Below are 27,549 nucleotides of genomic sequence, written 5' to 3'. Positions count from 1 at the left end.
TTTGTCTTGTTGTTTTATTGTATGTTGTTTGTTTATACTGTTGTTGTTCTTGTAAAACTAATAAAACAACATTGAGAGATAAAAGTTCTCAAAAACTATTTTGAGCAAAGCATTGCAGTTAATAAATTTGGTACACTTCCTAACACGTTCTTTAAGGGTATGTTTACATGACAATGATGTCCTAAAAACGAAAAAGTTTTTCCTTTTCGCATTGTCGCAACTTTTCGCTGTTGTCAAAATTATCCGTGTTCACAGACTAAAAACGCTGTGTTATGCATGCCAGGCCTGTAGTTGCCGATTTCACTTTTTAAAGAAAAACATGTTCAGTCTAGTTTTCACAAATTTGCATAGTGTACAAAGATGATAAAGGTATCATTTTCACAAACTCGCACTTTGAAACCCATTTTCAAAAGTTCGCTTTTTCAAACACATATCTGTAAGGATACATGGCAGTTGTATCACCTATTTGTCTACAAGCACAGTCCTATCGGCGCTTGCAGCTTCATCGCAGGTCAAAATTACCCGAAACCAAAAATTATATATATATTTTTTTTTTGTCCAGAAAGCTTATTTCATTTTATTTTGATAATATCTTTTCTATTTTTTAATGCATTTTTTTTTTGGTAAATTTTTTATTTTTATTTTATTTACCTTTAAATTACTAGATTTTATCAAGAAATAAATAAATAATAATTTAAGCACATTCTACACATTCTTTCAATTTAAATTCAAAATTACCAAATTTCATGCATAACCCTTTTAATTCAGCTCAAAATATCTTACATTGGGTGTCTTTGCCGACCTCTTGTGAAAAAAAAAATATATAACATGATATTTCACAACTCTAGCCACTAGATGGCCTTATAGCTCTATATCAAAGCTCTATATAGAGCAAATGAGCTGTTCCGCTGGGTCCTAAAGTAATTTCTCTTCAGTATGCATTTAGATACACATGTAAACATTATAAAATACATTTTTGGTAAAGTTTTAGTTTTCTATGTGTACTGAAGCATTCCTCGGGGGGTCAAATTGACCCATGAGGGAAGGATTTATTACTTTTTTAAATTTCAACCACAAAACTCCTCGTATTCGTGGTTCAAGTGTCACAAAAGTCTTAAGGTCTTGGACCACTCCAATGAACACTTCATTATTTATTTTTTTAAATGAGTTTTTGGTCAAAATGAGTCAAGGGAAGGATGAGGGCATTTTAAAACATACTGCTGACAAAAAAATATAACAAGAAAAAGTAATAACTTTTTCTTTCTTTCTTTTTCCTTAGTCACATCAGGTGAAGACAATTTCACATAAGCTTGACTATTAGGTAATTCAGAACACAGCCACATACCCAGTTATAAAAGGGTGTGCACACACCTATGCAGTTAATTATTCCAAGTTTTTTTATTATTTTTTTTCTCTGAAATGTGTCAGGGTGTGTAGATTTTTATGTAGCATTAAGATACAATTGCACAACAGTAGAAGTAGAGACTTGAACCTCCACGCACGCGCGCACACACACACACACACACACCTATCGGCAACACATATACTCTACACAGTTCACATCTCACTTCAAAGAATAGACAAAAGTTTAGATGCCTCTGAATATTTTAGTTGTTCTTTGCACTATTTAGGGAGTTTATCTGAAATATTCATTGGTTTAATCAAAATTCCCCCCCTCCCTTAAATATTTCAAGCAGCAGTGAAATCCATTATAGGCCCTTTAATAGTGTCTAGGGAACATGTACGTGTGTCAGGTGGGTACCTGCTAGCTGAGGGTTTGAATGGACACCAATGGCACTTAATCACAGGAGAGAGACGTTATGAACAGCTCAGATCACAGATATACACTTCATTTTATTACAAATTTATACAGCTCTATTCACTGTGCATTATCACAGTATAAATATATTATGGAATATCTTTTCCATACTTTTTGTACTATGCAAAAAGTATAAAACACCAATCAATTGTTAACAACGATTTTAATCAGCAATTTAGAGAAGTGCACTTTTTTTAAAAAAAGTCCTTGTCACAAAGGAAGTATCTAGTATCTAGTGAAAGCAACATAATATGATGGAAAAGCCAAGGAAAAAAAAGGAAAATTCCTCACAAGGGGGTCATTAAAAGTCTATTATGTTTAAAAGTGCTTAAAATATACCCATTCACCTCTAAAGGGTTCATAAAGAGGGCAGAGTGCCATTACACAGTGTATGGTGCAGTTTTAAAGCACCCCTGAGGTTTCAGGAACGGGTGATGGTGAGCCGGATGTGCTTTCTGCCCTCTCAGCCGATCAATTCCCAGTCTAATGTTCCTGTCTTTTGTGGCATATGCCTCCATCCCTTTATGACTTCAACCCCTTACTCTCTCTGTCTCTCTTAGGTTGAACTTGTTAAATATTCATGATGCCTCAATCTCAGAGCTGTGTTTATAGAGGCTTGTCCAAAAGTGATCCAGTGTGACAGAGTTCACTGCTTCTAAAGATCTCTCTTCATTGTGTGTTTGACTTAGATGGCCCCTATTGAAATAACTATGTAGAATAGTCATCACTGTACTATTGTTTTAGAGCAGATGTTCTTGGGACAATGTCTGAATTCATAGTAGAACTGAAATAGTAGACAACTCCCTGGAGACAATACTAGCATACATACTAAAGCTCCACTGCCAGTGATTTTATCAATGGATGTCACCTGGTTGTTGTATTGTCTGCTGAATGCGCTAACTAGGGATTTGAAAAATCAACTAGTCATTGTGTGAAGGACTAGCCAACTAGTCGATCTTAAAGGGATAGTTCGGCCAAAAATGATATTAAACCCATGATTTACTCGCTATCCCTTTAAGGAAGCCCTGACAAATAAGGGTCCATTAGACCTCGATCAAACCCAGCCGGCACGTGACCATCCTTCAATACTGAAATGTGGTTGAAATAACGTAAGTTGTTGTTTCAGTGTTGAAATAATGATGTTTTAAAGATGTTTAAGTTATGTTTGATGCTAAATTTTCTAAAAAGTTAACAAAATGCTTCAAAATTTTAACAAGGTCTGTATGAAAAGTAAGACAAACCAATGTTTGCGAAATCAAAACAAAATTCAACAGTGATTCAAACTTGATCCATGACGTTGATTCATCCATGAATGAACACTGAAATTTCAGCTGGCAAGAAGTTTCTTAAAGAGTGTTCACACAGAATACATTCCTGCGTTCCAAAACGTCTATGCTAAGCCCGAGCCTGAACTATTTTAACGTGACACCGCAAGACACAGAAACTGACAGATCAAAGACTAATTTACTATTATAGACTATAATTGACTAATAAACAATAATAGACCATAAATAGTTATAAGCAGGGCTTGACATTAACACCCGCCAACCCGCCAAATGCAGGTGGATTTCAGTAGTGCCGTGTAATGCAGTCAATACTAGCCACCTCGGCAGGTTGACATTTGTGTACTGTAATATAGCCGGGCGTGGGATTGCGTGTATTGCGCATACTTTTACTCATTCGCACAGATTTTGTGCTCACACTCAAAGTGCGCCCACATAAAGCCACCTAAGTACTACCAGTATAATGGATCCGTGCATCAGGTCTTAAAGTGACAGCAGCCTAATATATTTCTATGAGATTTATGCCAAATTATGAGTTAATGTTAAAAAAAATATATCTATATAGCAGTTTTTATCCATATTTTCGATGTCAAAACTGTGGTCAGTAAATTTGAAAATCCACTAGCCACAGTGGCTGGTGAGCGAAAAAAGTTAATGTCAAGCCCTGGTTATTAGTTTTATTTTACACAACTAGTGTAGTTGTCACAAAAAGGGAGACTGCATAATAATGGGCATATTGCTTAGAGCAGATGATTTACATTCAACATCCTCACATCCAATAAATCGCAATAAGTCTTGTGCTTTAATATTTTTGCAAACAAAGTCTCATACAAACAACAAATACCATCATGACGCTTTTTAATGTTTAAATGTCTCTTTAAAATGTAATGATTTCTGGTTGCTTTATCGAAGTCAGTTTGAACAGGATTTAGCACTACAAAATAACTGAGATGACAAGGGTGTCAAAGAGATTTGGTTTGTTCTCTCTGCTGCATGTGAGGCCATCAAGTCAAGTCAAGTCAAGTCAAGTCAAGTCAAGTTTATTTATATAGCGCTTTTCACAACGTAGGTTGTATCAAAGCAGCTTCACAGTATTAAATTAAAACAATACATCAATGTTTGTTTCTAGTGGAACGTCCACGTTTGGTAATGCTGATCAATAGTATCGTTGATTGATTAATTAAATTAAATATCCCCAAATATCCCCAACTGAGCAAGTCAAAGGCAACAGTGGCAAGGAACCAAAAAACTCCATCAGGTGACCTAATGGAGAAAAAAAAAAAAACCTTGGGAGAACCCAGGCTCAGTCGGGGGCCAGTTCTCCTCTGGCGTTTATGAACTAGAGGTCGGATTTAACTGTAAGATTAAAAGTATTATATGAATGCCTGGCTGAAGAGATGCGTCTTTAATCTAGTTTTAAACTGGGAGAGCGAGTCTGAGCAACGAACAGTATCAGGAAGGCTATTCCAGGGTTTTGGAGCTAAATGTGAAAATGCTCTCCCTCCTTTGGTGGATCTGGATATCCTAGGTATGACCAAAAGCCTCGAATTTAGTGATCTTAAAGAGCGCGATGGATTATAGGGCGATAGAAGGTCCGTTAAATAGACTAGAGCTAAGCCGTTTAGGGCTTTATAAGTCAGTAGCAATACTTTGTAGTTAATACGGAACTTTATAGGTAACCAATGTAGTGATGATAAAATTGGTGTTATATGATCATATTTTCTCGATCTAGTTAGAACTCTAGCGGCGGCATTTTGGACTAACTGTATCTTGTTTATTGAGGATGCAGGACAACCAGCTAATAAAGCATTACAGTAATCTAGTCTCGAGGTCATGAATGCATTAACTAACTTTTCTGCGTCAGAAACTGATAGCATGTTACGTAGTTTAGCAATGTTTCTAAGGTGGAAAAAGGCTGTTCTTGTAACATGAAATATGATTTTCAAAAGACAGGTTGCAGTCTAATATAACACCCAGGTCTTTTACTGTAGAGGATAAAGTAACAGGACATCCTACTATGTTAAAGTTGTATTGTGAGAGGTTTTGTGGGTGGTTTTTTGAACCGATGATTAGTACCTCTGTCTTGTCTGGATTTAATAAAAGAAAATTGCGCGTCATCCAGTCTTTTATATCTTTAACACTCTCTGTCAATTTGGATAATTTAGCGTTTTCATCTGGCCGTGATGAAATATAGATTTGAGTGTCATCAGCATAACAATGGAAACTAATTCCATGTTTCCTTATAATATTTCCAAGTGGCAGCATATATATTGAGAATAACAGAGGGCCTAACACAGATCCCTGCGGCACTCCATAGTTTACTGGAGTTATGATCGATTTTTCTCCATTTAAATAGACAAAATGGTAGCGGTCAGATAAATACGATCTAAACCAGCTTAATACTTGTCCTTGAACACCAGTATAATTTTGTAGTCGATCTAAGAGTATTGTGTGATCTATAGTATCGAACGCAGCACTAAGATCAAGTAAAACTAATATTGAGATACAGCCTTGGTCAGAAGCTAAAAGTAAATCATTTGTGATTAGTGTCATCAGGACACACACACACACACAAAAAAAAAAACATACAATCCTCAAAGCTTTTCAAATGAGTGGGTTGTTCCCTTTCCTGTTTTTACCTTAGATTCTTATTATTTGTTTATTCTCAACTCTAGGTCTTCAGTGCCACTACCAATCTGAAGGAAAGTCTGCACAGCTGGAATCAGATTAGGACAGTCTCTCCAGAGACACTCCACTTCAAGCAAACAGGCTCAGCTTTGCATTCAGAGTCTTGCAGATTAGACATGCAACTATTGGGAGAAGCCATCTGATCGACATGGAAAGTGGCCACAGATATTTTTGAGGCACTTGGCGACAGTCTAATCTGAAACCAATGACAACACAATATACCAAAAATAGTGCACAGTGTGGCAAAAATGGCAGCTTCTTTCAAATAATGCTGAATGATATAGAGATATGCCTGAAGACATATCTGGAAACACACAAATAAAAAGAAAAACGAATAATGAACTAATTCAAATTCAGCCAACAAGCACAAAGACGAACATCAAATTAAAATTTCAAAAACATTGTCGTCAATGTTTTGATGTTTGAAAACATGCTTCTGTGTAACACCTGCTCCAAGAAGGATACATGTAGCATTAAGTGTACATGGTGAGGAAGAGGTGAAGACTCTGACCAAGTTGTAGATACTGTTTGCACCAATTATTTTGCACCAATTATAAATAGACGCAGTCAAAAAATTTAGTTACATAAAAAAAAAATTGGTCACACTTTATATTAGGGTACAATTCTCACTATTGACTAACTATTAACTATGACTTTTGCCTCAATAAACTCCTAATTACTGATTAATAGTTAGTAAGGTAGTTGTTAAGTTTAGATATTGGGTAGGATTAACGATATAGAATGTGGTCTTGCAGAACAAGGCATTAATATGTGCTTTATAAGTACTAATAAACAGCCAATATCCTAGTAATATTCATGCTAATAAGCAACTAATAGTGAGAATTGGACCCTAAACTAAAGTGTTACTGAAATTTTATATAAGAAATATTATTGTATCGAATTACATTTGCTATAAAGAAAATACATGGATTGAACTAGATAAATAAAATAAAAATGCAATCTAAAAATGGGCTTTTCATTTAGACTATACCATGCAAGACTTACCCACATCAATGTCAAGACCATCCCTTCTTATATAGTCACTCCCTACATCAATTTTGTTTATACAAATTTGCAAATACAGTCAAATGGTAAGCCATGCTACCATTAAACCCTGACTATCAAAAGCCAGACAGTAAGATTGGAATTGCCGATTTCAGACAGTAATATGCAAGACCATCTGTGAGAAATTCATAGATGTGCCCGAAACTGCAGTACACTCATACCCAGCATGACATCCTGTTTAAGACAACGTCTCATTCACCAAGTATGCGTACGCAATAATTTGTCCATAACATTTGCGTATGAATGTTTTCAAACGTTCATAATAACGTTCATTCAATTTATTCTAGATTTCTATATTTATTCTATAGGCAAAAATCACAAATATATTTCATCATATACAGTGAAAGAGTAAGAAAAGGTGCATTATAGCTTAAACTGTGAAGTTGCTCATGACAACGCAGAAACACTGGTACACAAGTAAAGCTGGCTAATGAGAGGTCTGTATAAAAGGTGTTTATTGTGTTTGAACTGGTTTTGAAGTATGCACACCTGGCATCGTTAAAGAATCTTGCTGTGCATGATCTTAGGCAAGATTGTATCTTTAGAGAGCATTATATGTTTGCTGAGAGTGACGAAAGGCTGTAAAGGCAAGGTTGTATGGAAAGCCCTTATATAGAGATTTGGGTGTGTTTTATGCAAATGGCTAACCTTGGGTGGTTGCTCATTTAGAATGCTCCAAATTTATAAACATTCGAACAATATTAAGAACAAATTCATGTACATGAGCACATGTTGTGAATTAAGGTGGTGCCGATATACTCACGGCTAAGTTCTTTTTCATTCTTCGTTTAGGGGTTAAACGAAGTTCGAAATACTTGACCAGCGATATACTGTTAGCGAACATCCGGCCCCACCCACACTGCTGAGAGCGGCGTTTAGATGAATATTTAAATATGTGCTGCGTGCTTTCCTCTCAATAACAAAATAAACACACAACAAAATTGAGAAGGCAGAGCCTCCACGCACACCTATCCACGGACCAATGGTAGTACAAAGGTGTTTACCAGCCGGAGCAAACTTTTCTGGAAAGTTCTCTTTGGCAAGCTGTTTCGAATTCCCAAATCGAACTCCAAATGAACTTTGTTTGTGGCCTGATTTTATTTGAAATTACGTTACATAAGTTCTTTCTTCAATTTCGAAGTATATCGGGGCCTTTAGGCAGAAGTTTTTCGTGAGAAGTTCTTCCGTGCAAACAAATACGAAATAATCTATGCAATTATTAACGAAAGACATACCAGCGAGTCAATCTTTGTAAACAGACCATCCTTGGATCCATTATATTCCTATAAGCACCACTTCCATCAAGGCAAAGAGATCTCACAGTAACTAATGAATGTGTCTGGATTTAGTGTATAAGTGTACCTGAGAAATTTGTGACAACAGCCAAAGAAACTGAAGTGCAGCTTTTTTCATCAAGTGCAAAACTAACCACTTCTAAAATTATTCACCTCCAGAAAGTCTGGAAGAGCAACGTAGAGAAGAATGCAAATTGTATTGCTTTAATTTTTCCATACATCAACGGAATAGAGTCTTTAAAAAAAAAATTCATTTAAATTGATGAAGGTAAATTACAGATGGACAGCTGGGCTTTGAGGCGGTGGAGGCATTGAGTAATATTTCCGTTTTGCTGGGTAAATCCTATTAAAGTGTGAGCACTAGGAAGATTCTGATTGTCACAACTATTTATATACAGTACATGTTTCCTTCAAACTGATATAGATTCTTGTGATCATGTAGGCGCAGTACATCAGGCTATAGCCAAGACCGACTAATTTCTGAGTAAACTCTCACTCCTTTGAGGTTAACCACTGAAATAAGCACTATCATGGTAAATCATACTGATATTTTTACAAACAGCCCAGGAAAAAACAATTGACCTGTCATCTCTTACTCGATTTCTCTTGTTCTCTCTCTAACTAGAAACATTTGATTTGTATGGTTGAAACTATGTTTAAAATATTTGACATTTTAAATTGTGAATATCAGTGTTGTAGTACTCGAGACTGGACTCAGTCTTGAATCTGATACAATATTTCTTGGTCTTGACTCGGACTCAGTCTTGAATCCAATATGATATTTCTTGGTCTCGAATCGGACTCAGTCTTGATTTCAATACAATATTTCTTGTTCTTGACTTGGACTCAGTTTTGAATCCGATACAATATTTCTTGGTCACGACTCTGACTCGGCCCTCTTGAGGTCTCTGTCTTGACTCAGACTCGGTCCCTCCTGTTGTGAAAAAGAAGTGGAATCTTCCTAGTGCTCACACATCATGTTGCACCACTCACTTGCAATGGAGACACGAGCAAACTGCACACCAAAACTATAAAAATACCCTATACAATCAACGATCGCACACACAGTGTAAAGCTTCACTGATTTAAACGAGAGTTTGCAAGAGTTTCGAACTCAAATGTCAAACTGTAAGCAATAACGGGGTATGAAAGTGTCTAGTTGTTATTCAGCTGGTAATAATTGTGTCTCTGTTTGGATGAGATCAGAGTGTGATGTGATGGGGCCAGAGATACGGACCCATTCTGTGATGAGTCTAAAAATGGCTCTTGATGGAGCTGCCACATTACCATGCAGGCTTGGCGTCTTCGTTTGCTGCCACTACAGCAGACAAAGGCTGAAGTGTGTTCACTGCCAAAACAGACTTGAGCTGACCTGCTGCTGTCTGACACTCTGTACAATCCACTGCATTCTAACAGCCTCCAAACTCTGAGAGGGTGATTATGTGTAATTATCAAACCTGCACCTTCTTTTAAACACCCCAAGTGCATTCCACACTCCCTAATTCCTCATAGATTTCTAAAGAGAATAAACACTTACAATAAGGTCTTACTGAAATATACAGAGCGTTACAACACATTCACAACACCCCCACACCAATCCACTCACTCATGTTTCCCTCCTACACACTCTCTCTAGCACAAAAGTTAACAAATGAAATAGGAAAACTAGTCAGCCAATGTATCATGCACGGGGGGGGGGGGGGGGGGGGGTCGTATCTTAGGCTGCAATTAGCTTAATGGAGTTTGAGACCTCAGACTCAGTCGAAACACCATGTAGAGAGACACACAAGAGATGATTGGTAGTTTGGATGCAGTGCCTCATAAATGGAAGAAAAATAAAAAAATAGTCATGCAATTATGGGGGGTGAACTGAACATGAACTAATGAACTGGACTGTAACGCAAACGGGGAACCAAATCATTTTTTAATGCATGTCAGTGCACAAATAAGCATTTAAAGTTAACAATATAACCAAGAACAATTTATTATAATTTTGTAATGTGTTAATATGCAGATTTTTATCCAAACCAGAGGTCTGTACACTGAAAAATGGTAACATCTAAATGAACTGATCAAAAATACTATTTAATATCACTGAATCATACATTTATAATGACAAAACACATTTTTATGTGTAGAAATAGCTCTTTAAGATAACTATTGCAGGTCATGATGTTTACAGTGTTATTCTGAAGTGGAATCTTATTTAAATTAGTAGTCTGCAGTGTTTTGGACTGCAAAGTAGAAAGTAGCAGAAACTGTGTGTTAACTAAGTTTCCCTCCAAGTAATAAGCACAACAAATTTCAGAGACAACTCTGAAAACCAAGTTTGTTGGCGAACTTTAAGACACAAGCCTGGTCATTTGCCACTTTTCACAATGCCATGAACTTCACAAAGTTCACAACTTCTAGCAATTAGTTTATTTCTTTTCTCAGAAGCGCTCATCTGGAACGACATGAGAGTGAGTAAATGATGACAGAAACTATCCCTTAAACTACATATTTAAAGTTATTGGGATGTTCTAGTCGTTCCAGTTATTGTAGTTTATATGAACTAAATATCTTTATAGAAACAAACAAGCATTTTAATAACATATCAGATGCTGTGTGCTGAGAAAAACACTTATCTCCTAAGCAAGGATGGGTCATGGCAACAGACTTGTCCAGGGGTTTTCAACCTTGGCCCTCGAGTTCCAGTTTCCTGCAGATTTTTGCTCCAATCCTAATCAAACACATCTGAACAAGCTAATCAAGGGCTGCGTCCGAAAACGTATGCAGCTGACTTGTTGCCTTGCTGCCCTATCAGGCAATGACTTTGCAAGCAGCGTTTGTGCATGACGGTTCCTCAAACGGACAGACTTCTGAGGGAGCATAAAGATTTAATGATCTACAACAAGATAGAGAGACCTTTGTTGAAAAAAAACTAAGCAAATATTTAACTACAACAATAGTAATTTCTCGCTAGAAATGACATGAAGGTCTGGTTTCCACAGACAAATTAGGCTTTTATAAACGTGCCTTAGAAAAATAAATTACTGGTGTGCATCTTGAGACAAAACAATGGCACTGGCAATTTAAGATACTAGTGCAAAATGCCCGTGCAAAATTAGTTTTTGTGTGTGTTTTTAGTAATTGTTGGTTTGGTGCCCGTGAAAGAGACTGTGAACGCATTGAATTCAGGGAGCAGGCTAGGTTACTACAAATGATGGCTGTGAATAAACTATAATATTCAGAAGTAAACAGTGTAGCTGACTGAGTGTTTATGTATACCACCATCTTCTAAGTGCTAGTGCAAAATGCCCGTGCAAAATCAGTTTTTGAGTGTGTTTTTAGTAATTGTTGGTTTGGTGTGTTTGAGTGCTCATAGTTACAATTACACAGCAAAAGTTCAGTGACATTTTTATTTGTGCATGGTAGAAAGCACACAGTGAACTCCGAGAAAACGCTGCGCTTGAGGAAACAGTTTGTGAATAGGCAACTACAAATGATGCCCGTGTAAGAGACTGTGAACGCATTGAATAGGATATGTTTAGTAGTTGGTGAATAGCATAGGTTACTACTACACAGTAGCGATAGCGTTAAGCGCACCAGAATGAAATATAATATTCAGAAGTAAACAGCATAGCTGACTTACAGATTCACTTTACATCCACAAATGAATAAGCGCCTCGATTCAGGGAGCAGTGCAAAGTGCCCGTGCAAAATCAGTTTTTGTGTGTGTTTTTAGTAATTGTTGGTTTCTTGGTAAAGAAAACACATTTTTACTCAAATTAATCAAAATGGATTTATCACATTTTGGAACCAAACTATAATATTCAGAAGTAAACAGTGTAGCTGACAGATTGTCAGAATGTTTATTTTTAAACCACAACCTTCTTGGGGATTCTTTGACCGATACAACCCTCTAATGTCAGATTGTTTATTTTTAAACCACAACCTTTTAAAAATGATATATTTAACGATATCTTTAGCATTTCTCATCCAAACGACGTCAAACTTGGCACTGCACTTACTCGTGCCCGTGGCAAGACACCTGTCGAATTTGAAATCCATCGGACCAACGGTTCGAGAGATATGTGGTTAACACACACACACACAGACAGACAGACAGACAGACGGACATACAGACAGACAGACGTTTCTGTAATTTATAGATAGGCTAGATGTCAGTGCAAGTTGCTTTCAGTTAAAGCAGCTCAAACATGCATTTTAGTCTGGGACTAGGCTTAAGCCTTGTCAAATCAAGGCATCTTTATTTAAACAGCTTTATAGTGATAACAAAGTTACGGGGGCAGTGTGTAAATGTGATTGACAACGTGAGGTTGTATTTATTTTTTAACGTGCGAAAATTTTTGACTCAATGTGCAAAGACCTTTACTGTCACGGAATGGAACGCACAGGATTGTGGGATATCAAAGGTAGCGAAGGATGCATCTATGTTGTCTTTAAAAAACGATCAGATGGAGACAGGAAGTGAAGCTAACATTGGATAATTCGTAAATGCCTTGATGCCTTCCTACCTTGAAAAGCATTCTCCGAAGGCAGCATTTTTATGATTTCGGACACAGCTTCTGGCTTACTGGAAAGTTACAGGCAGTTGTGTTTGATTAGGGTTGGAGCTAAACTCTGCAGGAAAGTGGACCTCAAGGGCCAGAGTTGAGAACTCCTGGACTAGTCGTTTAGTGCATTCTACTATCTTAAGTCATTTGTTTTTTTACATTTTCGATATTAACCATTTAGCGGTAAAATTACAATGCTGGTCGCTGGATTGTCTCACCAATTAGTTGATTTTAAAAATATTTTAAAGAGCGTTTAGAAGGACTGATGGTGGTGTGTTACCTTGCTGGACGATTTGGCTCTGCCGCTGTGGTTGTTGTTGGTGGAGAGATTGGCATCCTCATGCACACTGTCCAGGAGCCAGAGCAGAAACTCCAAAGCGTCATGTTGAGCATTTCCTTTGAACTGAGAGCCATACTTGGACACAGCACTCTAGGGAAGGAGCGGGAGATTGTGTCAGATAAATGTTGATCTGGAATCTGGATTAAGTTTTAAAACAAATGACATGATAACTTCATATCTACAAATCTTTTCCCCTTCACATCAACACAATATGAAACTCACAAGTTGACAGCTGTGGTAATAAACAGCCTTGGAACACTACTCAACCAACCAAATTCGTGGACCAGAGCTAAACAAAGGACCATGACTATAACGATAACTATACCTATGAAGTTTTATTAATTGCTCTAATTCTTTGAGAAGTAGTACACACACCACAACTATGACGGTTAATGACAACTATGATCAATATCTTTGAACTCACTTTCAGATGGGTTTTTTGTTTGTTTGTTTTTTTACAACTTGTGAACTATTAAAACAGTGACAGCCAATCAAAATCCACCCAACTTTAAAGAGCACGAGCATTTAAAGTGGCAGACAACATGACTGCAGCGCCCACTAATAGTATACAAAACTGTATCATGCGTTCGTGTTGACGTTAATATAGTTATTGTTATAGCTATCTTATAGTCAAAGTTCTTGGTGTGAACAGCCCTTAACTGTTGTATATTCTGAAAATATACAAGGTGAGGTGTTATTTATTTTTAAGTTTTATTTACAGGTGCTGTAAGAAATAAAAGTGACATTTTGAGCCACAAACTTGTCTAAGATAAACACATTTTCACCTGATAATGAGTCCAAAAATCAACTTTAATGAAGAGAGATTTTCCACTTCTTTCACTTCCTTCTCTCAAGCTTTGAAAAGTCAGTTTACACCTGATTTGTTGTGAACTATTTGAGGCCTAAAAACAAACATGCACAAAATGCCCAAAGATATGTCAGGAATTTGTCAAACTCCCACACTGTCATCGGAGTGTGAGGGCTGTGCAACAGACAGTATGTAAAGAAATCTGATCACATAATCAGATCATAATAATCTCCTTATCTACAAATACTTGGATTGATCGGGGATAGAGGCAGATTTTGGGAATCACAAAGCTTCAGTAGGACCAGAAATTCTGTACTTCTATAATGGAACCTCATTTTACTAATCTCTTCTGTTACGTCTAAAGACGTAACATTTCTGTGAGCTATTATTGTACTGTGGTATGTTTTTCTTTCTGTTGTTTTTGTTGTGTCTCTTGCTCTCCTTTGGCTCCTCCCACTCTTTCCTCTGGCAGGTAGCTGATTGCGTCTCCAGCTGCACCTGCTTACCATCCAGGAGGGAAGCAGCATAAAATCCAGCAGAACTCTGAATCGTGGAGAACTCTTCTCCAGAGCATGGTCTGTGTCCTGCCCGGTCCTGTTGTTTGGAGCTGGTGTGCCCTTGTTGTGGATCTGTGCTGTAGCCTGCTTACTGTTGAATGCTGTTGCTGAAGGGTCTGCTTGATTGTGAGACGCCTCAATCTTAAAACCTCTTAAGTTGTAAAGCCACCTTTGATTTATGTTCCTTCCAAAGCTGTTATTCTCCTGATTGTTTGTTGTTATTTTCTTTTGTTTGTGACTTGGGAACTGTAGGGAGGCGGGCGCCATTTTATTTTTTGTAACCCCTTTTTCTCCTGTTTTGTGGCTAGGCAGGGAGTGAGTTCAGACTTCTGTTATTTCTTTGTATTTTCTTTGTAAGGCTTATTAAGAATATAAAAAAACAGGTAGATCTGGCTTTTTGTTTATTATTTTGGCATTGCCCCCTTCTGAACTCTTTGTTTCTTCCCTAAGCTATGTTAAGAGCCTTTTGAATAAAAAAAAGAGTTAAAAAGAATCTTGTTGTTGTGGTGCTGTGGAAGGGCCAAGACAAATGCTCTTTAAAATTGTAAAATGTTACGTTCTGTTAAAAGAACCCTAGACACTCATAGGACGTAACACTTCTCTTAAGAAAAACAAAATCCTCAAATATTGCATTCTCCACTCCTCAAAAAAAGTTTATTTCTCATTTTATATGGTTTCGGTATTGCATTAACCAGCACAACATGTTTATTTACAAGATGAAAAACATTTATCACTGGTATGGTGTTTGCTCAACTGTATCAAAAAAATTGTGCACCCAAAATGAAAATTCAGTCTTCATTTATTCACCCTCATGTCAGCTCAATGGTAGCTCAAGCTGAATGGTTGCTCTTTTCCATGCAATTACAATGAATGAAAACTGATGCGAAAGCACCATACAAGTATGATAAAAATGGTTGAAGCGTGCACTATATTCTGAGTATTTTAAAGCCACATAAACCTTTGTGTAAGAAACTGACTGAAATTTAAGTCAAACCCAAGCACTCCTTGACAAGTTCAAGAGAGAAATAATGCTGTCCTATTAGTGAACGAGTCATTCTTATAAATCCTTTCAGTAAAGTTATAACTTGTCTGAATGATTCATTCACAAATTGGACTGTTTTTGGTCCTCAAATCCAACACAGTGACTTAAAGGGATAGGTCACACAAAAATGTAAATGGTCATTATTTACTCTCCCTCATGTCGTTCCAAACCTGTATGTATTTCTTTCTTCTACGGAACACAAAAGATGATATTTTGAAAAATGTTGGTAGCTAAACAGTTTTGGTTACCATTGACTTCCACTGTGTATAGCATAACCCAAAACAAGTTCAAAATATCTTCTTTCATGTTCCTAAAGAAAGTCATACAAGTTTGCAATGACATGAGGGTGAGTGAATAATGATATAATTTTCTTTTTTGGGGCGTTCTGTTCTTTTAAGGGCATTCACTCTGACTGTTCCATACTCAATGTTATTTGTCACAACAGCTCACCTGAAGCACGGATACCCTTTATCAATTCAAATCATGTCTGCATGAGTAAACTGGGTCCAAAGTTCCAAGATGTCCTTGTACTGCAGCTTTATGACATTTACACCTATGAATATTTGTCTATGAGGACTGCAGGCTGTAAACTGATACTTCTAACGAACAGAAATGCGAACAACAACAGGAACTTCAGGCTGTATTTTATTTGACATGTATATAGGCCTACAGCAACAGCAGGTTAACAGGTGTTCTAGTATGAGATATTTAGGAAATTAAATCAACAGAGTTCAATCGAACCCATCTCTGAACAGATTTAAACTGACTGGGTTTGACTTTCTTCCTCCCAGCTAGTCGCAAACAAGCCATTGATCAACTATCAACCCTTTCATACTGTAGCAAACTGTTTGAACTTCATATAAGTCACTAAACATAATAGCACAGCGACTTTGAAACCCTGTAAGTTGTAAAACATTTCATTTTGTTCTTTCAACCTCTTCTTACAATATAAAGCTCCAATGGGCAAACAATACTATTTGTGTGTGAATTAGTTAGACATACATTGCCAAGCTCCCTTCACTTCCGAGAACAAACCTTTCCTTTCTCTTACACAAGAATGAAAACAAGTCTAGCAGGTTACCACGACCTGTCTTGGTTCCATTGCCAATTCAAAGCAACATGATGAATTACATAACCTCAGCTTCAGCGCTGCTAGCAGAGTTTCCCTCCTATTCTTAAGCTTTCCAGACAGACGCGCTGGAATGTTCCTTTACCACATTCATCTTTTCATTTTAGAATCAACTAGTTTTCCATTTTAGATCTGGGGTGTCAAAGACGTGGCCAGTTGGCCGAATATGGCTCACTGAGGAATCTAATCTAACCTGTGGGATATTTTGAGTGTCCATATCATAGCTCAGTATGAAATATTTAACATATTCAATTTGAACTAAGGCAGGACAGACTGACTCTTTATTTTTAATTTGTCATCTTAAAGTGTTGGAAACATTCTTTTAATTACACACATCATGCAAATCCTCGAGGCACCAATTTCATTTTTCCACTTTAAAAATTTGTCACTCACAGTAATAAGGCGGACAGGTCACATACAAATTTGACTGTTTATTAAAAAGCGGTTCAACTTCGAGTGTGATTAGTACTACCTAATTACCAATTTAGTATGTAGGCAATCTAAAAGCCTCTGGTGAAAGAAATGAGTAAACAAGCTCAGCTTACATTTGTTTTACCCCAATATTGATCAATAAATCAGTATAAAGAAGATACTGTACCATGGCATTCTAATGTACTTTTTTTTTTTTTTTTTTTCATTTGCATGATTGATTTAGATCAGGGATGTCCAATCCTGCTCTTGGAGGGCCACTGTCCTGCAGTGTTTAACTCCAAGCTCAACTAAACACACCTGAACAGCTAATAAAGGTCTAACTATGCCAGAAATGGTCTTATAATTGGGAGATAAGACAAAGCCACTGAAGGCAAGCCTGCAACCTTTAGCCAAAAAAGCTAACGCTCCAGCTTTGGCGGTAATACGCGGGAAAGAGACAAGAGGCCGTTTTTTTTTTTAATGAATATCAATGGAGAAGAGGCTTCACTACACCGAATTAATTGCTTTTGTGAGGAAATAGCTTATCATTTAATGAATAGACAGCCTGTTTGCTAAACTTCAACATGTTTTACACTAAACAATACTTTTGTTGGGAACTAAATGTAGATTTTGTCTTGATAAAAATGTTGTTTTATAACAGTAAGCAGAGTAAGGAATGTCGCGACAGGTAAGATGGCATTATCATGGCATTACCAGCAGCAAATGTGTAGTAGTATTTAATAATAGCCATTGTGTAATATTGAGCGATTATCTATATTGTCTAAAGAAAATAAACAATATCATCAATGTGTTCTTTCTTTGCCAATTATAATAATCAATCAAGCTTTATTTCTATATCACTTTACAGCAGCCACCAGGTGTCCAAAGTGCTTCACATCAAGTACAGAAAAACAAACACCACATTTAACAACTAAAAACAGAATGAGAAGAAAACAAAAACATGGAGCATAAAAACAGTAAGCTATATGGTTACTTAAAATCATCAGAAGAAAGAGTAGAATTGTTGCACCACTACTGTGTATTAAAAGCCATTTTAAACAAATACGTTTTAAGTTTTGTTTTAAAAAGTACGAGATCTGTTACAGTACGAATGTCCAGGGGGAGCTTATTCCAGAGTTTAGGGCCAGCAAGAGCGAAGGCCCTATCGCCCCACTGTTTATACCTCGACTTCGGGACCTGTAAAGTCCGTTGATCAGAAGACCGCAACCGCCGATTTTGTCCACCAAGAGTTAAGAGCTCAGACAGGTACTCAGGAGCTAGCCCATTTACAGCTTTAAAAACAAACAATAGAATCTTAAAATCAACCCTAAAACGCACCGGAAGCCAGTGTAACGTAGCTAAAACTGGAGTGATATGTGCGCTTCTAGGTGTACATGTTAAAAAAACGAGCAGCAGCATTTTGTACAAGTTGAAGACGAGAAAGAGATGTTTGACTCAAACCAACATAAAGAGCATTGCAATAGTCAAGCCTTGAACTAATAAAGGCATGTAAAGCCTTTTCCAAGTCATGTCTTTTGAGAAAAGGCTTAACTTTAGCCAAAAGACGCAGTTGGAAAAAGCTCATTTTGACCACATTGCTAATTTGTTTATCGAATTTCATGCCGCAATCGAAAGTCACTCCCAAATTTCTGACAGTTTGCTTGGCGCACAAAGTCAAAGCTCCCAAACTTAAAACTGGATTAACTGACATGCATTTTGTATTGAAGATAATGCATTCAGTTTTATCTTCGTTCAACTTGAAGTTCTGAGAAAGCCAGAGCTTAATTTGATCAATGCAATTATGCAGACGGTTTAATGCAATACTGTCATTTGACTTCATAGGCAGATAAATTTGTAAATCATCTGCATAGCAATGAAATGACAGATTATACTCGTTTATTATAGCCCCTAGTGGCAACATACAAAGAAAAAAAGGGTAGGGCCAAGAATTGAACCCTGGGGCACACCACAACAAAGAAGAGCCGACCATGAGGAGAAATCACCCATTGTGACAGAGAAACTCCTATTTGTCAGATAGGAGCTAAACCATTTAAGTGCGGATCCTTGAATACCTACACAATGCTCAAGGCGTGCAAGAAGGATTGAATGATCCACTGTATTAAATGCTGCTGTTAAATCAAGGAGCACTAATACAGTAGGATCCCCTGAATCTACAGACAAGGCTATATCATTGTGAACCCTTAACAGTGCCGACTCAGTGCTATGACGCGATCTAAAACCAGATTGAAATTTCTCAAACACTGAGTTCTGTTGTAAAAAAGCTTGTAACTGATTAAAAACAACTTTTTCCAACACCTTCGACAGAAAGGGCAGGTTTGAAACTGGTCTAAAATTAGACAACACATTAGGATCGAGATTGGGTTTTTTAAGCAGGGGTCTAACCACGGCATGTTTAAAAGCATCCGGGACAGAGCCAGAACTGAGACAAAAATTTAAAAACATAAGCAAACTCCTCCCAATAGTACTAAAAACTTCCTTAATCATCCAGGCAGGGACAATATCTAAGATACAGTTGGTAGGTTTCATGTGGCATACAACCTGAGAGAGCATCGACAGTGAGATAGGTTTAAATTCCCCAAAAACAGCTGAATACAGAGGATCGCAGGTACAAACACACACTTTGCCTAACTAAGGCTACTTTATCGACAAAATAACATAAAAACTTCTCACACATACTGGTCGAAGCCTCTGTCAAAGCAAAAGTACGTGGATTCAAAACAGAGTCAATAGTGTTAAATAACACTTTAGGTTCAGCTGTTAACTATGACCGATGAGAGATAGTCCATCTTTGCCACCTTTACTGCCCTCTGATACTCCACAAGACTATCCCTTAACATTCCCAGAGAAACCTGCAATTTGTCCTTCTTCCACCTCCTTTCAGCTTGTCTGCAGCGTTGCCTTATGGACCTTGTGTTGTCGTTTAACCAGAGGTCCACTTTAGGTTTAATAAACTTAAACTGATAAGGGGCAACAGTCTAAAATTTCAGCACTTGTAGAATAGAATGCAGAGAGAATGTTATCTGGGGAAGATGGAAGAACCAACTCATTCTTGGCATAAAACTGAGAGCCCAAGAACATCGAAGCAAACTCTCCAGCTGAAGAGGGTGTGAAACAGCGACGCCTAGAGACTGATGGTACAGGTTTAGGAGGTTGTGGAATGCTGATCTCAAATTTAATGGGAAAGTGATCCGAAAAACCCGATTCTAATATTTCAATGACTGATACTGAAAGACCAAGGGAAATAATGAGATCCAAAGTATGGCCAAGATTATGTGTTGGCCCACTTATACATTGATCAAGGCCAAAAGAATTTAACAGATTTTTAAAATCATTAGCAAATAGATTTGAGGGGCAGCAAACATGAATGTTGAAATCCCCACAAATCAGGAGCTTATCAAATTTCGGAACAACATCAGCCAAAAACTCAGAAAACTCACAGATAAAATCTTTATTTTCAATAATCAATAATAAGACTTGAATGACTATGACTGCCATGCACTATGGTGCTGATATGATGCATTTTAATGAATAAAGATCAAATTAATCGTTTAAATCATAAATATTTTATTATATTGTTGTTTAATGAAATAAATGTATTTTATTAAAAATAAATACAATAATGATGTGTACTCACCATGGCTTCCAGATTTCAACAAATGAATTAGACTTGAATTGTAATGATTTATGACTGCTGTGCCTAATAATAATAATAACACTTTTTAATGAATGAAGGTAAACAAAATATAAAGATTTCAAGAAATATGTATTCTTTCTATGGATTGCAGATTTCAACAATTAAATTACAATTACATTTTTAATGACTAGTATCTCTGCTATGTATACAGATTCAAATCTAAACCTTAAATGTGTGGTTTTATGTGCACTGTAATCTGAATCTTACAAAGCAATTCACACTCTTTTTCCACTCAGTAAAGCACATTCGACAAACACTGCAGTCCTACTGTACGTTTACTAGCGATATAACACCAAATATAGAACATTACTCACAAGACGAACGCGCTAATCCACAACAAACTGTGTGTAACTGTGACTGTCTGTCATAAAACTCTGAAAGCTGGCCACTGACGTCAGTGCCATAATAAGATGAGGTACCTCACATGATACAAGTTAGCCGTTACGCTTTTTCCAATGGTAAGAGCCACAGACCCTCTCATCTCCTTATAATAAGACAATCTCTGGGACTGAATCCGAAATCGCCCCTAAACCACTATTTCCTACGTTAGTCCACTAATACAGTTCACTTGAAGAAGTGAATGAAAACGAGTGAGCGAATTCGGACAGCCGTCGAGTGTACATCAGCTGTACACTCATTATTGCGGTGCAATGTGGTATTGAATTAGTGTACTCGATAATGTCCACTATGGTTTCGGACACCACTGTCCCTTCAAATAATGTCCTATTTGAGGGTATAGGGGGGCAATTTCAGATTCAGTCTGGTTCAGCTCCAAACCCAAATAAACACACCTGAACAGCTAATCAAGGTCTTACTATGCCAGAAATGGTCTTATTAATGGGAGATACGAGTGTCCGTGGCTCTAACATTGGAGAAAGCATAATGCTAACTTGGATCACATGTGCTTTGATAACCAATCACATTACAGCCTTGATGTCATTGCATTTTGTTCAGAGTTGTGCGACTGTTTGCGGATATCATAGAAATGAATGAGAAGTGCTGTAAACTGAATCACACCCGTCACACAATTGTCTGTGATTTCTCTTATAAAACAGCATTTGCTTTTCAGTGAATAGATCAATCCAACACGTATATTTAAGAGCAAACATGTTGAAGATTAGCCAATGTCAATTCATGAAATGATAAGCCGTTTTCCCACAAAAGCACTTTATTCAGCATAGTAAAGCCTCTCCTCCATTAACATCTATTTTAAAAAAGGCCTCTGGTGTCCTTCCCTGCATCCCACAGCGTTAGCAGGCATTACACTTTTTTTTGCTAACCTTGCAGGCTTGCCTAGGCATACTAGAAACTTCCAGGCAGGTGTGTTGAGGCAAGTTGGAGCTAAACTCTACAGGACAGTGGCCCTCCAGGACCGAATTTGGACGACAAAACACTGGCATGAATATAAAACTCAGGCAGGAAGGAAGAAAAACAAAGAGAGATGCATAAAAGTCATAATGTCCAGTCTGTCTTGTTTCTCCATATGGAGGAGTCATTCATTTCTGCTGATGCCCAGGCTCTGTGTTATTTACTTTCCTCTGACCTTCCTTCCCACCCTCATCATTTATCTCCTCACCTCAGAGACTAAATATCCACTGTGGCCTCTTTCATGTCTTTACTATTCAGTAACAAACCAAACCCTGTAAACAAGACGAGCACAAAACTGAATGGTTAAGTATAACTAATTAAACTATTAATTATCATATTTCATTTTGTTCCTATGGAAGTACCATTCATTATGACAGAGAAACTAAATACATTCTATTTATCATAACATACAGGACAGGGTGTTGTTGAGAAGTAAAGGCAAATGCATGGAAATGGGACAGATATCAGAAACATTTCATCTTAGGATGATATCTGAGAAGAACACAAGCTGTGCTTGAGGTGGTGAGTGTATCAGTATTGCACATTGCTGGGTAACTGAGACGACGCACAAACACACACACACACACACACACACACACACACACACACACACACACTTTTCGATTTAGTTTTACAAATACACTGAAGGAATTATTATGGCCACTATAATAATACATTTATGAATAATACATGTAAACTCTATAAATCATACTAAAATGAATTTTAAACACATGGCCATAATGAGACAAATTTGAGAGGGTTTGCTTAATGACTCTTTGAATTTGTGTGCACTAAAATATGTGTGTGTGGGGTTTGGGGTCTCGGACAGGGTTTAAATTAATCCAGGAGTAGGCCTTAATCTAGAATAGCTAATCGTGGTTTACAAAATGGCTTTCTGAAACACAGATTGAGTACAGATTGCTAACACCTGGTTGAACAAAAACAAACAAGAATTCATTTCAGACCAATTGTGCTAATCTGAATTAGCATGAAAGAGGTTGCCTATAAAACATGGAATGAACCAACAAAATCTTAAAATTGCATGGAACTGAGAAGCAAATCCAAGAAAAACAATGGCAGTAGAAAAACACTTTGGAAACATTACTATTTTTTTGAAAGTCTATTATGCTTATCAAGCCTGCATTTATTTGATCAAAAATACAGAAGAAAAAACAGTAATATTGTGAAATTAAATTAATATTTAAAATATAATTTGTTCCTGAGATCAAAGGTGAATTTTCATCAGCCATTACCCCAGTCTTCAGTGTCACATGATCCAGTGTCACATTTGACCGGTACCAGGGGCGATTCTAGGATTTTCATTTTAGAGGGGCTCAGCCCCCAACGAGGGTATGGTTTAAAAAAAAAAAAAAAAAAAAATGTAACACTTTAGTTTAGGGTCTAATTCTCACTATTAACTATAGTTGCATATTAACATGCATATGGCAGGGTTTTATAATCACTGAGGTCCCAAATGTGAGGCAGTTACATGTGCATTTTAACATGTTTTGAAGGGCAAAAAATTGGATAACAATAAATTTAAAACCATGTCAGTGGATAGTAGACTGTTTTTTTCTCAGTTTTTCTCTCCTCATCTCCATCACTCTTTTTCTCTTTGTTTTTATCTTGCCCTGGCTCTTCCCCTCCTACAGCTGAGATTTGACTGATAAAGGCTTTTCATTTTTGTGTTAGTGAAGAAAGTAGGGTCCCAGACACATTAATTTAATTAATTTACTGAAGGCTATACCAGGAAAGGTAGGTAACTAAGTTTTTAAATCCACACATTCATTATTGATCTTATGCCTAATACAGGGCCAGGCAGGGCTTTATAATCACTGAGGTCCTAAATTGTAGGTTGTTAGGGGGGGTAAAAAAAAAAGATGTATCTGATCTGTGCATTTTAAGATGTTTGAAGGCCAAAAAAGGATAAGAAATAGCTTTAAAACCATGTTAGCGGGCAGTAGATTATTTGTCAATACCTGCTCTCTCCTCTTATCCATCACTCTTTCTTTTTCTCATCTTGCCCTGTCTCTTCCCCTCCTAAAGCCGAGCTGTTTTAATTTACTGAAGGCTACCAATTGTATTATATTAATTCTCAATATGTACACATTCATTATTAATCTTGTTGTGCCTAATATGATGAAAACGGCTTATGGTGTTTCTTTTCCCTTCACAATGACAGTAAACTAATTATTATATACATGAAATTTAGTTCTGATGTGCAGCAAAAGATTGTTGAGCTTCACAAATTAGAAAGTCAAGAAAATAGCACAAAATAGAAAGAAAAGAGTTTTTATCTTGGCAAAAGGAGGTTGCAAAAAGTACTGAATAAAAGGATGCCATTAATTGTGGACAATGTGTATTAGAGAGAAAGAAAAAAAAAAAAACATTTCACAATGAGATTTCCCCCATTTTTAGTTGTTTTGCTTCAATGAAAGGTTAGGTTTTTGTAATATGTTTTGTTCATATTTGCCAAGAGTGCCAATAATTCTGACCACAACTGTATATATCCAAGTAATACGTGTCTTCTTTGAAACACAACGTTAACCTGAAGTTAAACCTGGCTCCTGGTAGGTTTAATTTAAGCCTCAATTTAGTCCTGGAGTAGCTCTTCCTCCAGGAAATCGTATTAAACTCTGGACTAGATAGTCTAGGACTATTTAAAACCATGACAGAGAAGGCTACAGTTAATAGTTTAAAGTACCATTTTAGCCTATAACTAGGCTTCAGAAATACTTTTAGAGTGAAATTCCGGGACAGGCTGGCTTTTAAAAGGGTGCATTTTGATACACTTGATACTATGGGCTAATGAGGTCTATAGACAGAGCAGAAACTGTCCTCATAAAGGGTAAACAGGGCAGATCTGAATGAATGTGAACACCAGGGGCAAAGTTTGTTAAGAATGTGGACTAATGTGCGACTCTCTCTCCTTTTCTTTCTCTTTCTCTTTCTCTAGGAAAGCATTAAGTTACAAGATTCTAGATACTGTGCCTTCAAGGCATTTGTACATAACTAAATAGCTGTGAGCAATCTTGCTGTTAGTGGATGACAGGATTCTTATCCTGTTTATCTGGATGTTTTAAATGCATAATGTTTAAACTAGTGTTATTGCCATTTTTTCCTGCAAAAAGGAAAACAAAGTAAAAACAAATGACTTTTCTGATCTAACAAAACTCCTTTTGACAATTAAAAACATTCTGCATTCTTGCGAAACAAGTTGGTGGAATTGTTGACAGGTGATTCACCTCCTGTCTCCTCCTACTCTAAGCCCCTCCCACTTCCACCACAGACACTTGACTGCATAGAGCAGACTTTTGAATTAGTGATGAGGAAGTTTATTTATTTCCGTGAATCGGTTCTTCTGAACAGTTCGTTTTATAGAATCAATTTAGAACGATTCAGTGGTTCAGTCCTATCCTGACCTAGCGTGGCATCTATACATGCTCCAAAATGTTTTGAACAAACGTGTTGTTTATAAAGGTGTTCAGTGTCCCAGTTTACTTTGTAGCAACCATGATTGACCTCATGAAAGTCAATTAGAATCTGCTACATTTTTTTTTTTTTATTCCAAATGCGTTTGCTATCACTTGTTCTCGGTTTAATTCGGAGTCGGTGTTGTTGTTAACCACCATCAATGTCCGAAAGAATCGATTCCGAAAGTACATGTCCGAAAGAATCGATTATAGGTTCAAAATGTCTGTGATTTGGTTGACTCGGGGATGCAGTTCAATTTGTTCAGACAAACTCACCTGTTGATGATCTTTAGTTTAAAGCAAAAATAAACGATTCCACTCTACACTTAAAGAAAGGATCTCTCAAAGAAGTTGTCTACACTATGTTGATTAGCCTAATAGGGGCGTGCCATTGTGTGAGTTGGTCGAAACTCACCTTAAACTCCACCGACAGCTGAGGCGTGTAATCGAGCGTCCAGAGCGCCCTGACTAGCGACGCTAGCTTCTCCGTCACCTCCCCCCTGACCTCCTCGCTCTTCATCACCCCGTTGATCCTCCGCTCATATAATTCACATTTATACTGCTCCAGACCCAGATACTCTGCCAGAAGTTCCGTGTTACTCAGGCACTGCACCACGGCGTTCATGAAACAGGTGTTTCCGTGATTCTTCAGACCCTGAACTCCCGGAGTTTTCTCGCCGTAGCACCAGGACAGTCTTTCCTTCACAGATCCATAAGATGATGCGGGCGCAACTGTCTTCCTCGTCGAGTTCTCTCTGTAATTCCCAGAGTTGTGGGCGCTCAGAGTGTCCCCAAACCCCCCATCATCATCCTCTCCCGCGTCCGGCTGGTCCGCGTCCCCCAAGTGTGCTAAAGTGCCCAAAGTTTTGACAATCCTGCTCATAAAATTTCCAAGCGATCTCAACGATTTCCTTCTGAACAGCTTCTGGGACTTGTGCGTTTTGTTCTTGCGCTTGGTTGATTTGGCTTTGATTGTTTGTTTCCTGGTTTCCCTCGGCGTATCCATGTTTAGTCTGTTGTTTCACCCAAACCGATCAGAAGTCAGTAAGAGAAACAAGTGCACTACGGTGTGAAGACACGGCGTCTTAGGCGTCTCGAAATTCTTCATCACTAAACCATCACGACGATGAAAAACAGACTCCAAAAGCACCGGTGTCGGCGCCGAGGCTCATGATGACTAACGCGGTCCCGACATTCCCTATCGCTGATCTCAGCTGCGCTGGTTTCGCTTTATCCATGACGCTTTCGCACCTGAAATGGCACTGGGCTTAACTCCGTTCAGTCACAACTCTTGTTCTTTACACCACACCTACGTGCGTGCTCGTGTGTGGATGCCCATTACTGGCTGTTTTCTCCGCTCTCTTTTCTGGCTTCTGGCTGGAGTATGGGTCTGAATGGTGGATACACGGCTTTCTACCCTCCCACTATGAATCTTATTAGCCTGGTTTACTTTGAACATGTATTGGGAGAAGTGAACGTGACCAATGAATAGCCCGAAGACGGAAGTGCATCTACACCTGTATTTACCTGCTTCATCGCTGCTCAACTATATCCTCTCCAAACACAAACATTGCTGTATGTATTCCGTATTTAAAGTCCCCCTTAAATCTAATCTTTGATCACCAAAATTACATATTTAAACGTTTTTCCTGTAAAAACAAAAAACAAACTCTTCAAGCCTTAAATTGCTTGAATGTAACTACACCCTTAGAACTGAACTGAGCTGGACGATGACATTACTGTTTTCTGCAGAGCTGCTAATATACAAATAAACTAAATTAATAACTTTTTTACAACAAAAATGTAAATGTAATATTTTCTTCTGGAACTTTTTTCCATTACTTTCTGTTATTTCTGTAAAGCTGCTTTGAAACAATCTGTATTGTAAAAAAAAGCCCTGGGTGATTCTCCAACTACAGGCATTGTCCCGGTGGGCCAACAGTTTTTTTTGTTGTTGTTGTTTTTTTCACATTTTTTTCATACCAAAATTTAATTTC

The 27,549-nt window shown here is 37.5% G+C and overlaps 1 protein-coding gene across 2 annotated transcripts in view; it reads right to left on the bottom strand.

The window, feature by feature from the left end:
- The window catches only part of usp43a (ubiquitin specific peptidase 43a), a 113,758-nt gene extending 86,616 nt beyond the window's left edge, over positions 1-27,142 (bottom strand). For both annotated transcript variants that reach the window (XM_079883217.1, XM_079883218.1), the window contains exons 1-2: positions 25,968-27,142; positions 12,990-13,139 (exon numbers count right to left, since the gene is read on the bottom strand). In XM_079883217.1, the coding sequence (XP_079739343.1) occupies positions 12,990-13,139; positions 25,968-26,558 (741 nt within the window). In that variant the 5' untranslated portion in view covers positions 26,559-27,142. The remainder of the gene's footprint in view (positions 1-12,989; positions 13,140-25,967) is intronic.
- Between the last annotated feature and the right edge of the window lie 407 nt (positions 27,143-27,549).

The sequence above is a fragment of the Squalius cephalus genome, assembly GCF_949319135.1.
Source record: "Squalius cephalus genome assembly, chromosome: 10".
NCBI classification, from domain to species: Eukaryota; Metazoa; Chordata; class Actinopteri; order Cypriniformes; family Leuciscidae; genus Squalius; species Squalius cephalus.
This window is presented reverse-complemented; position numbering and strand designations above follow the sequence as displayed.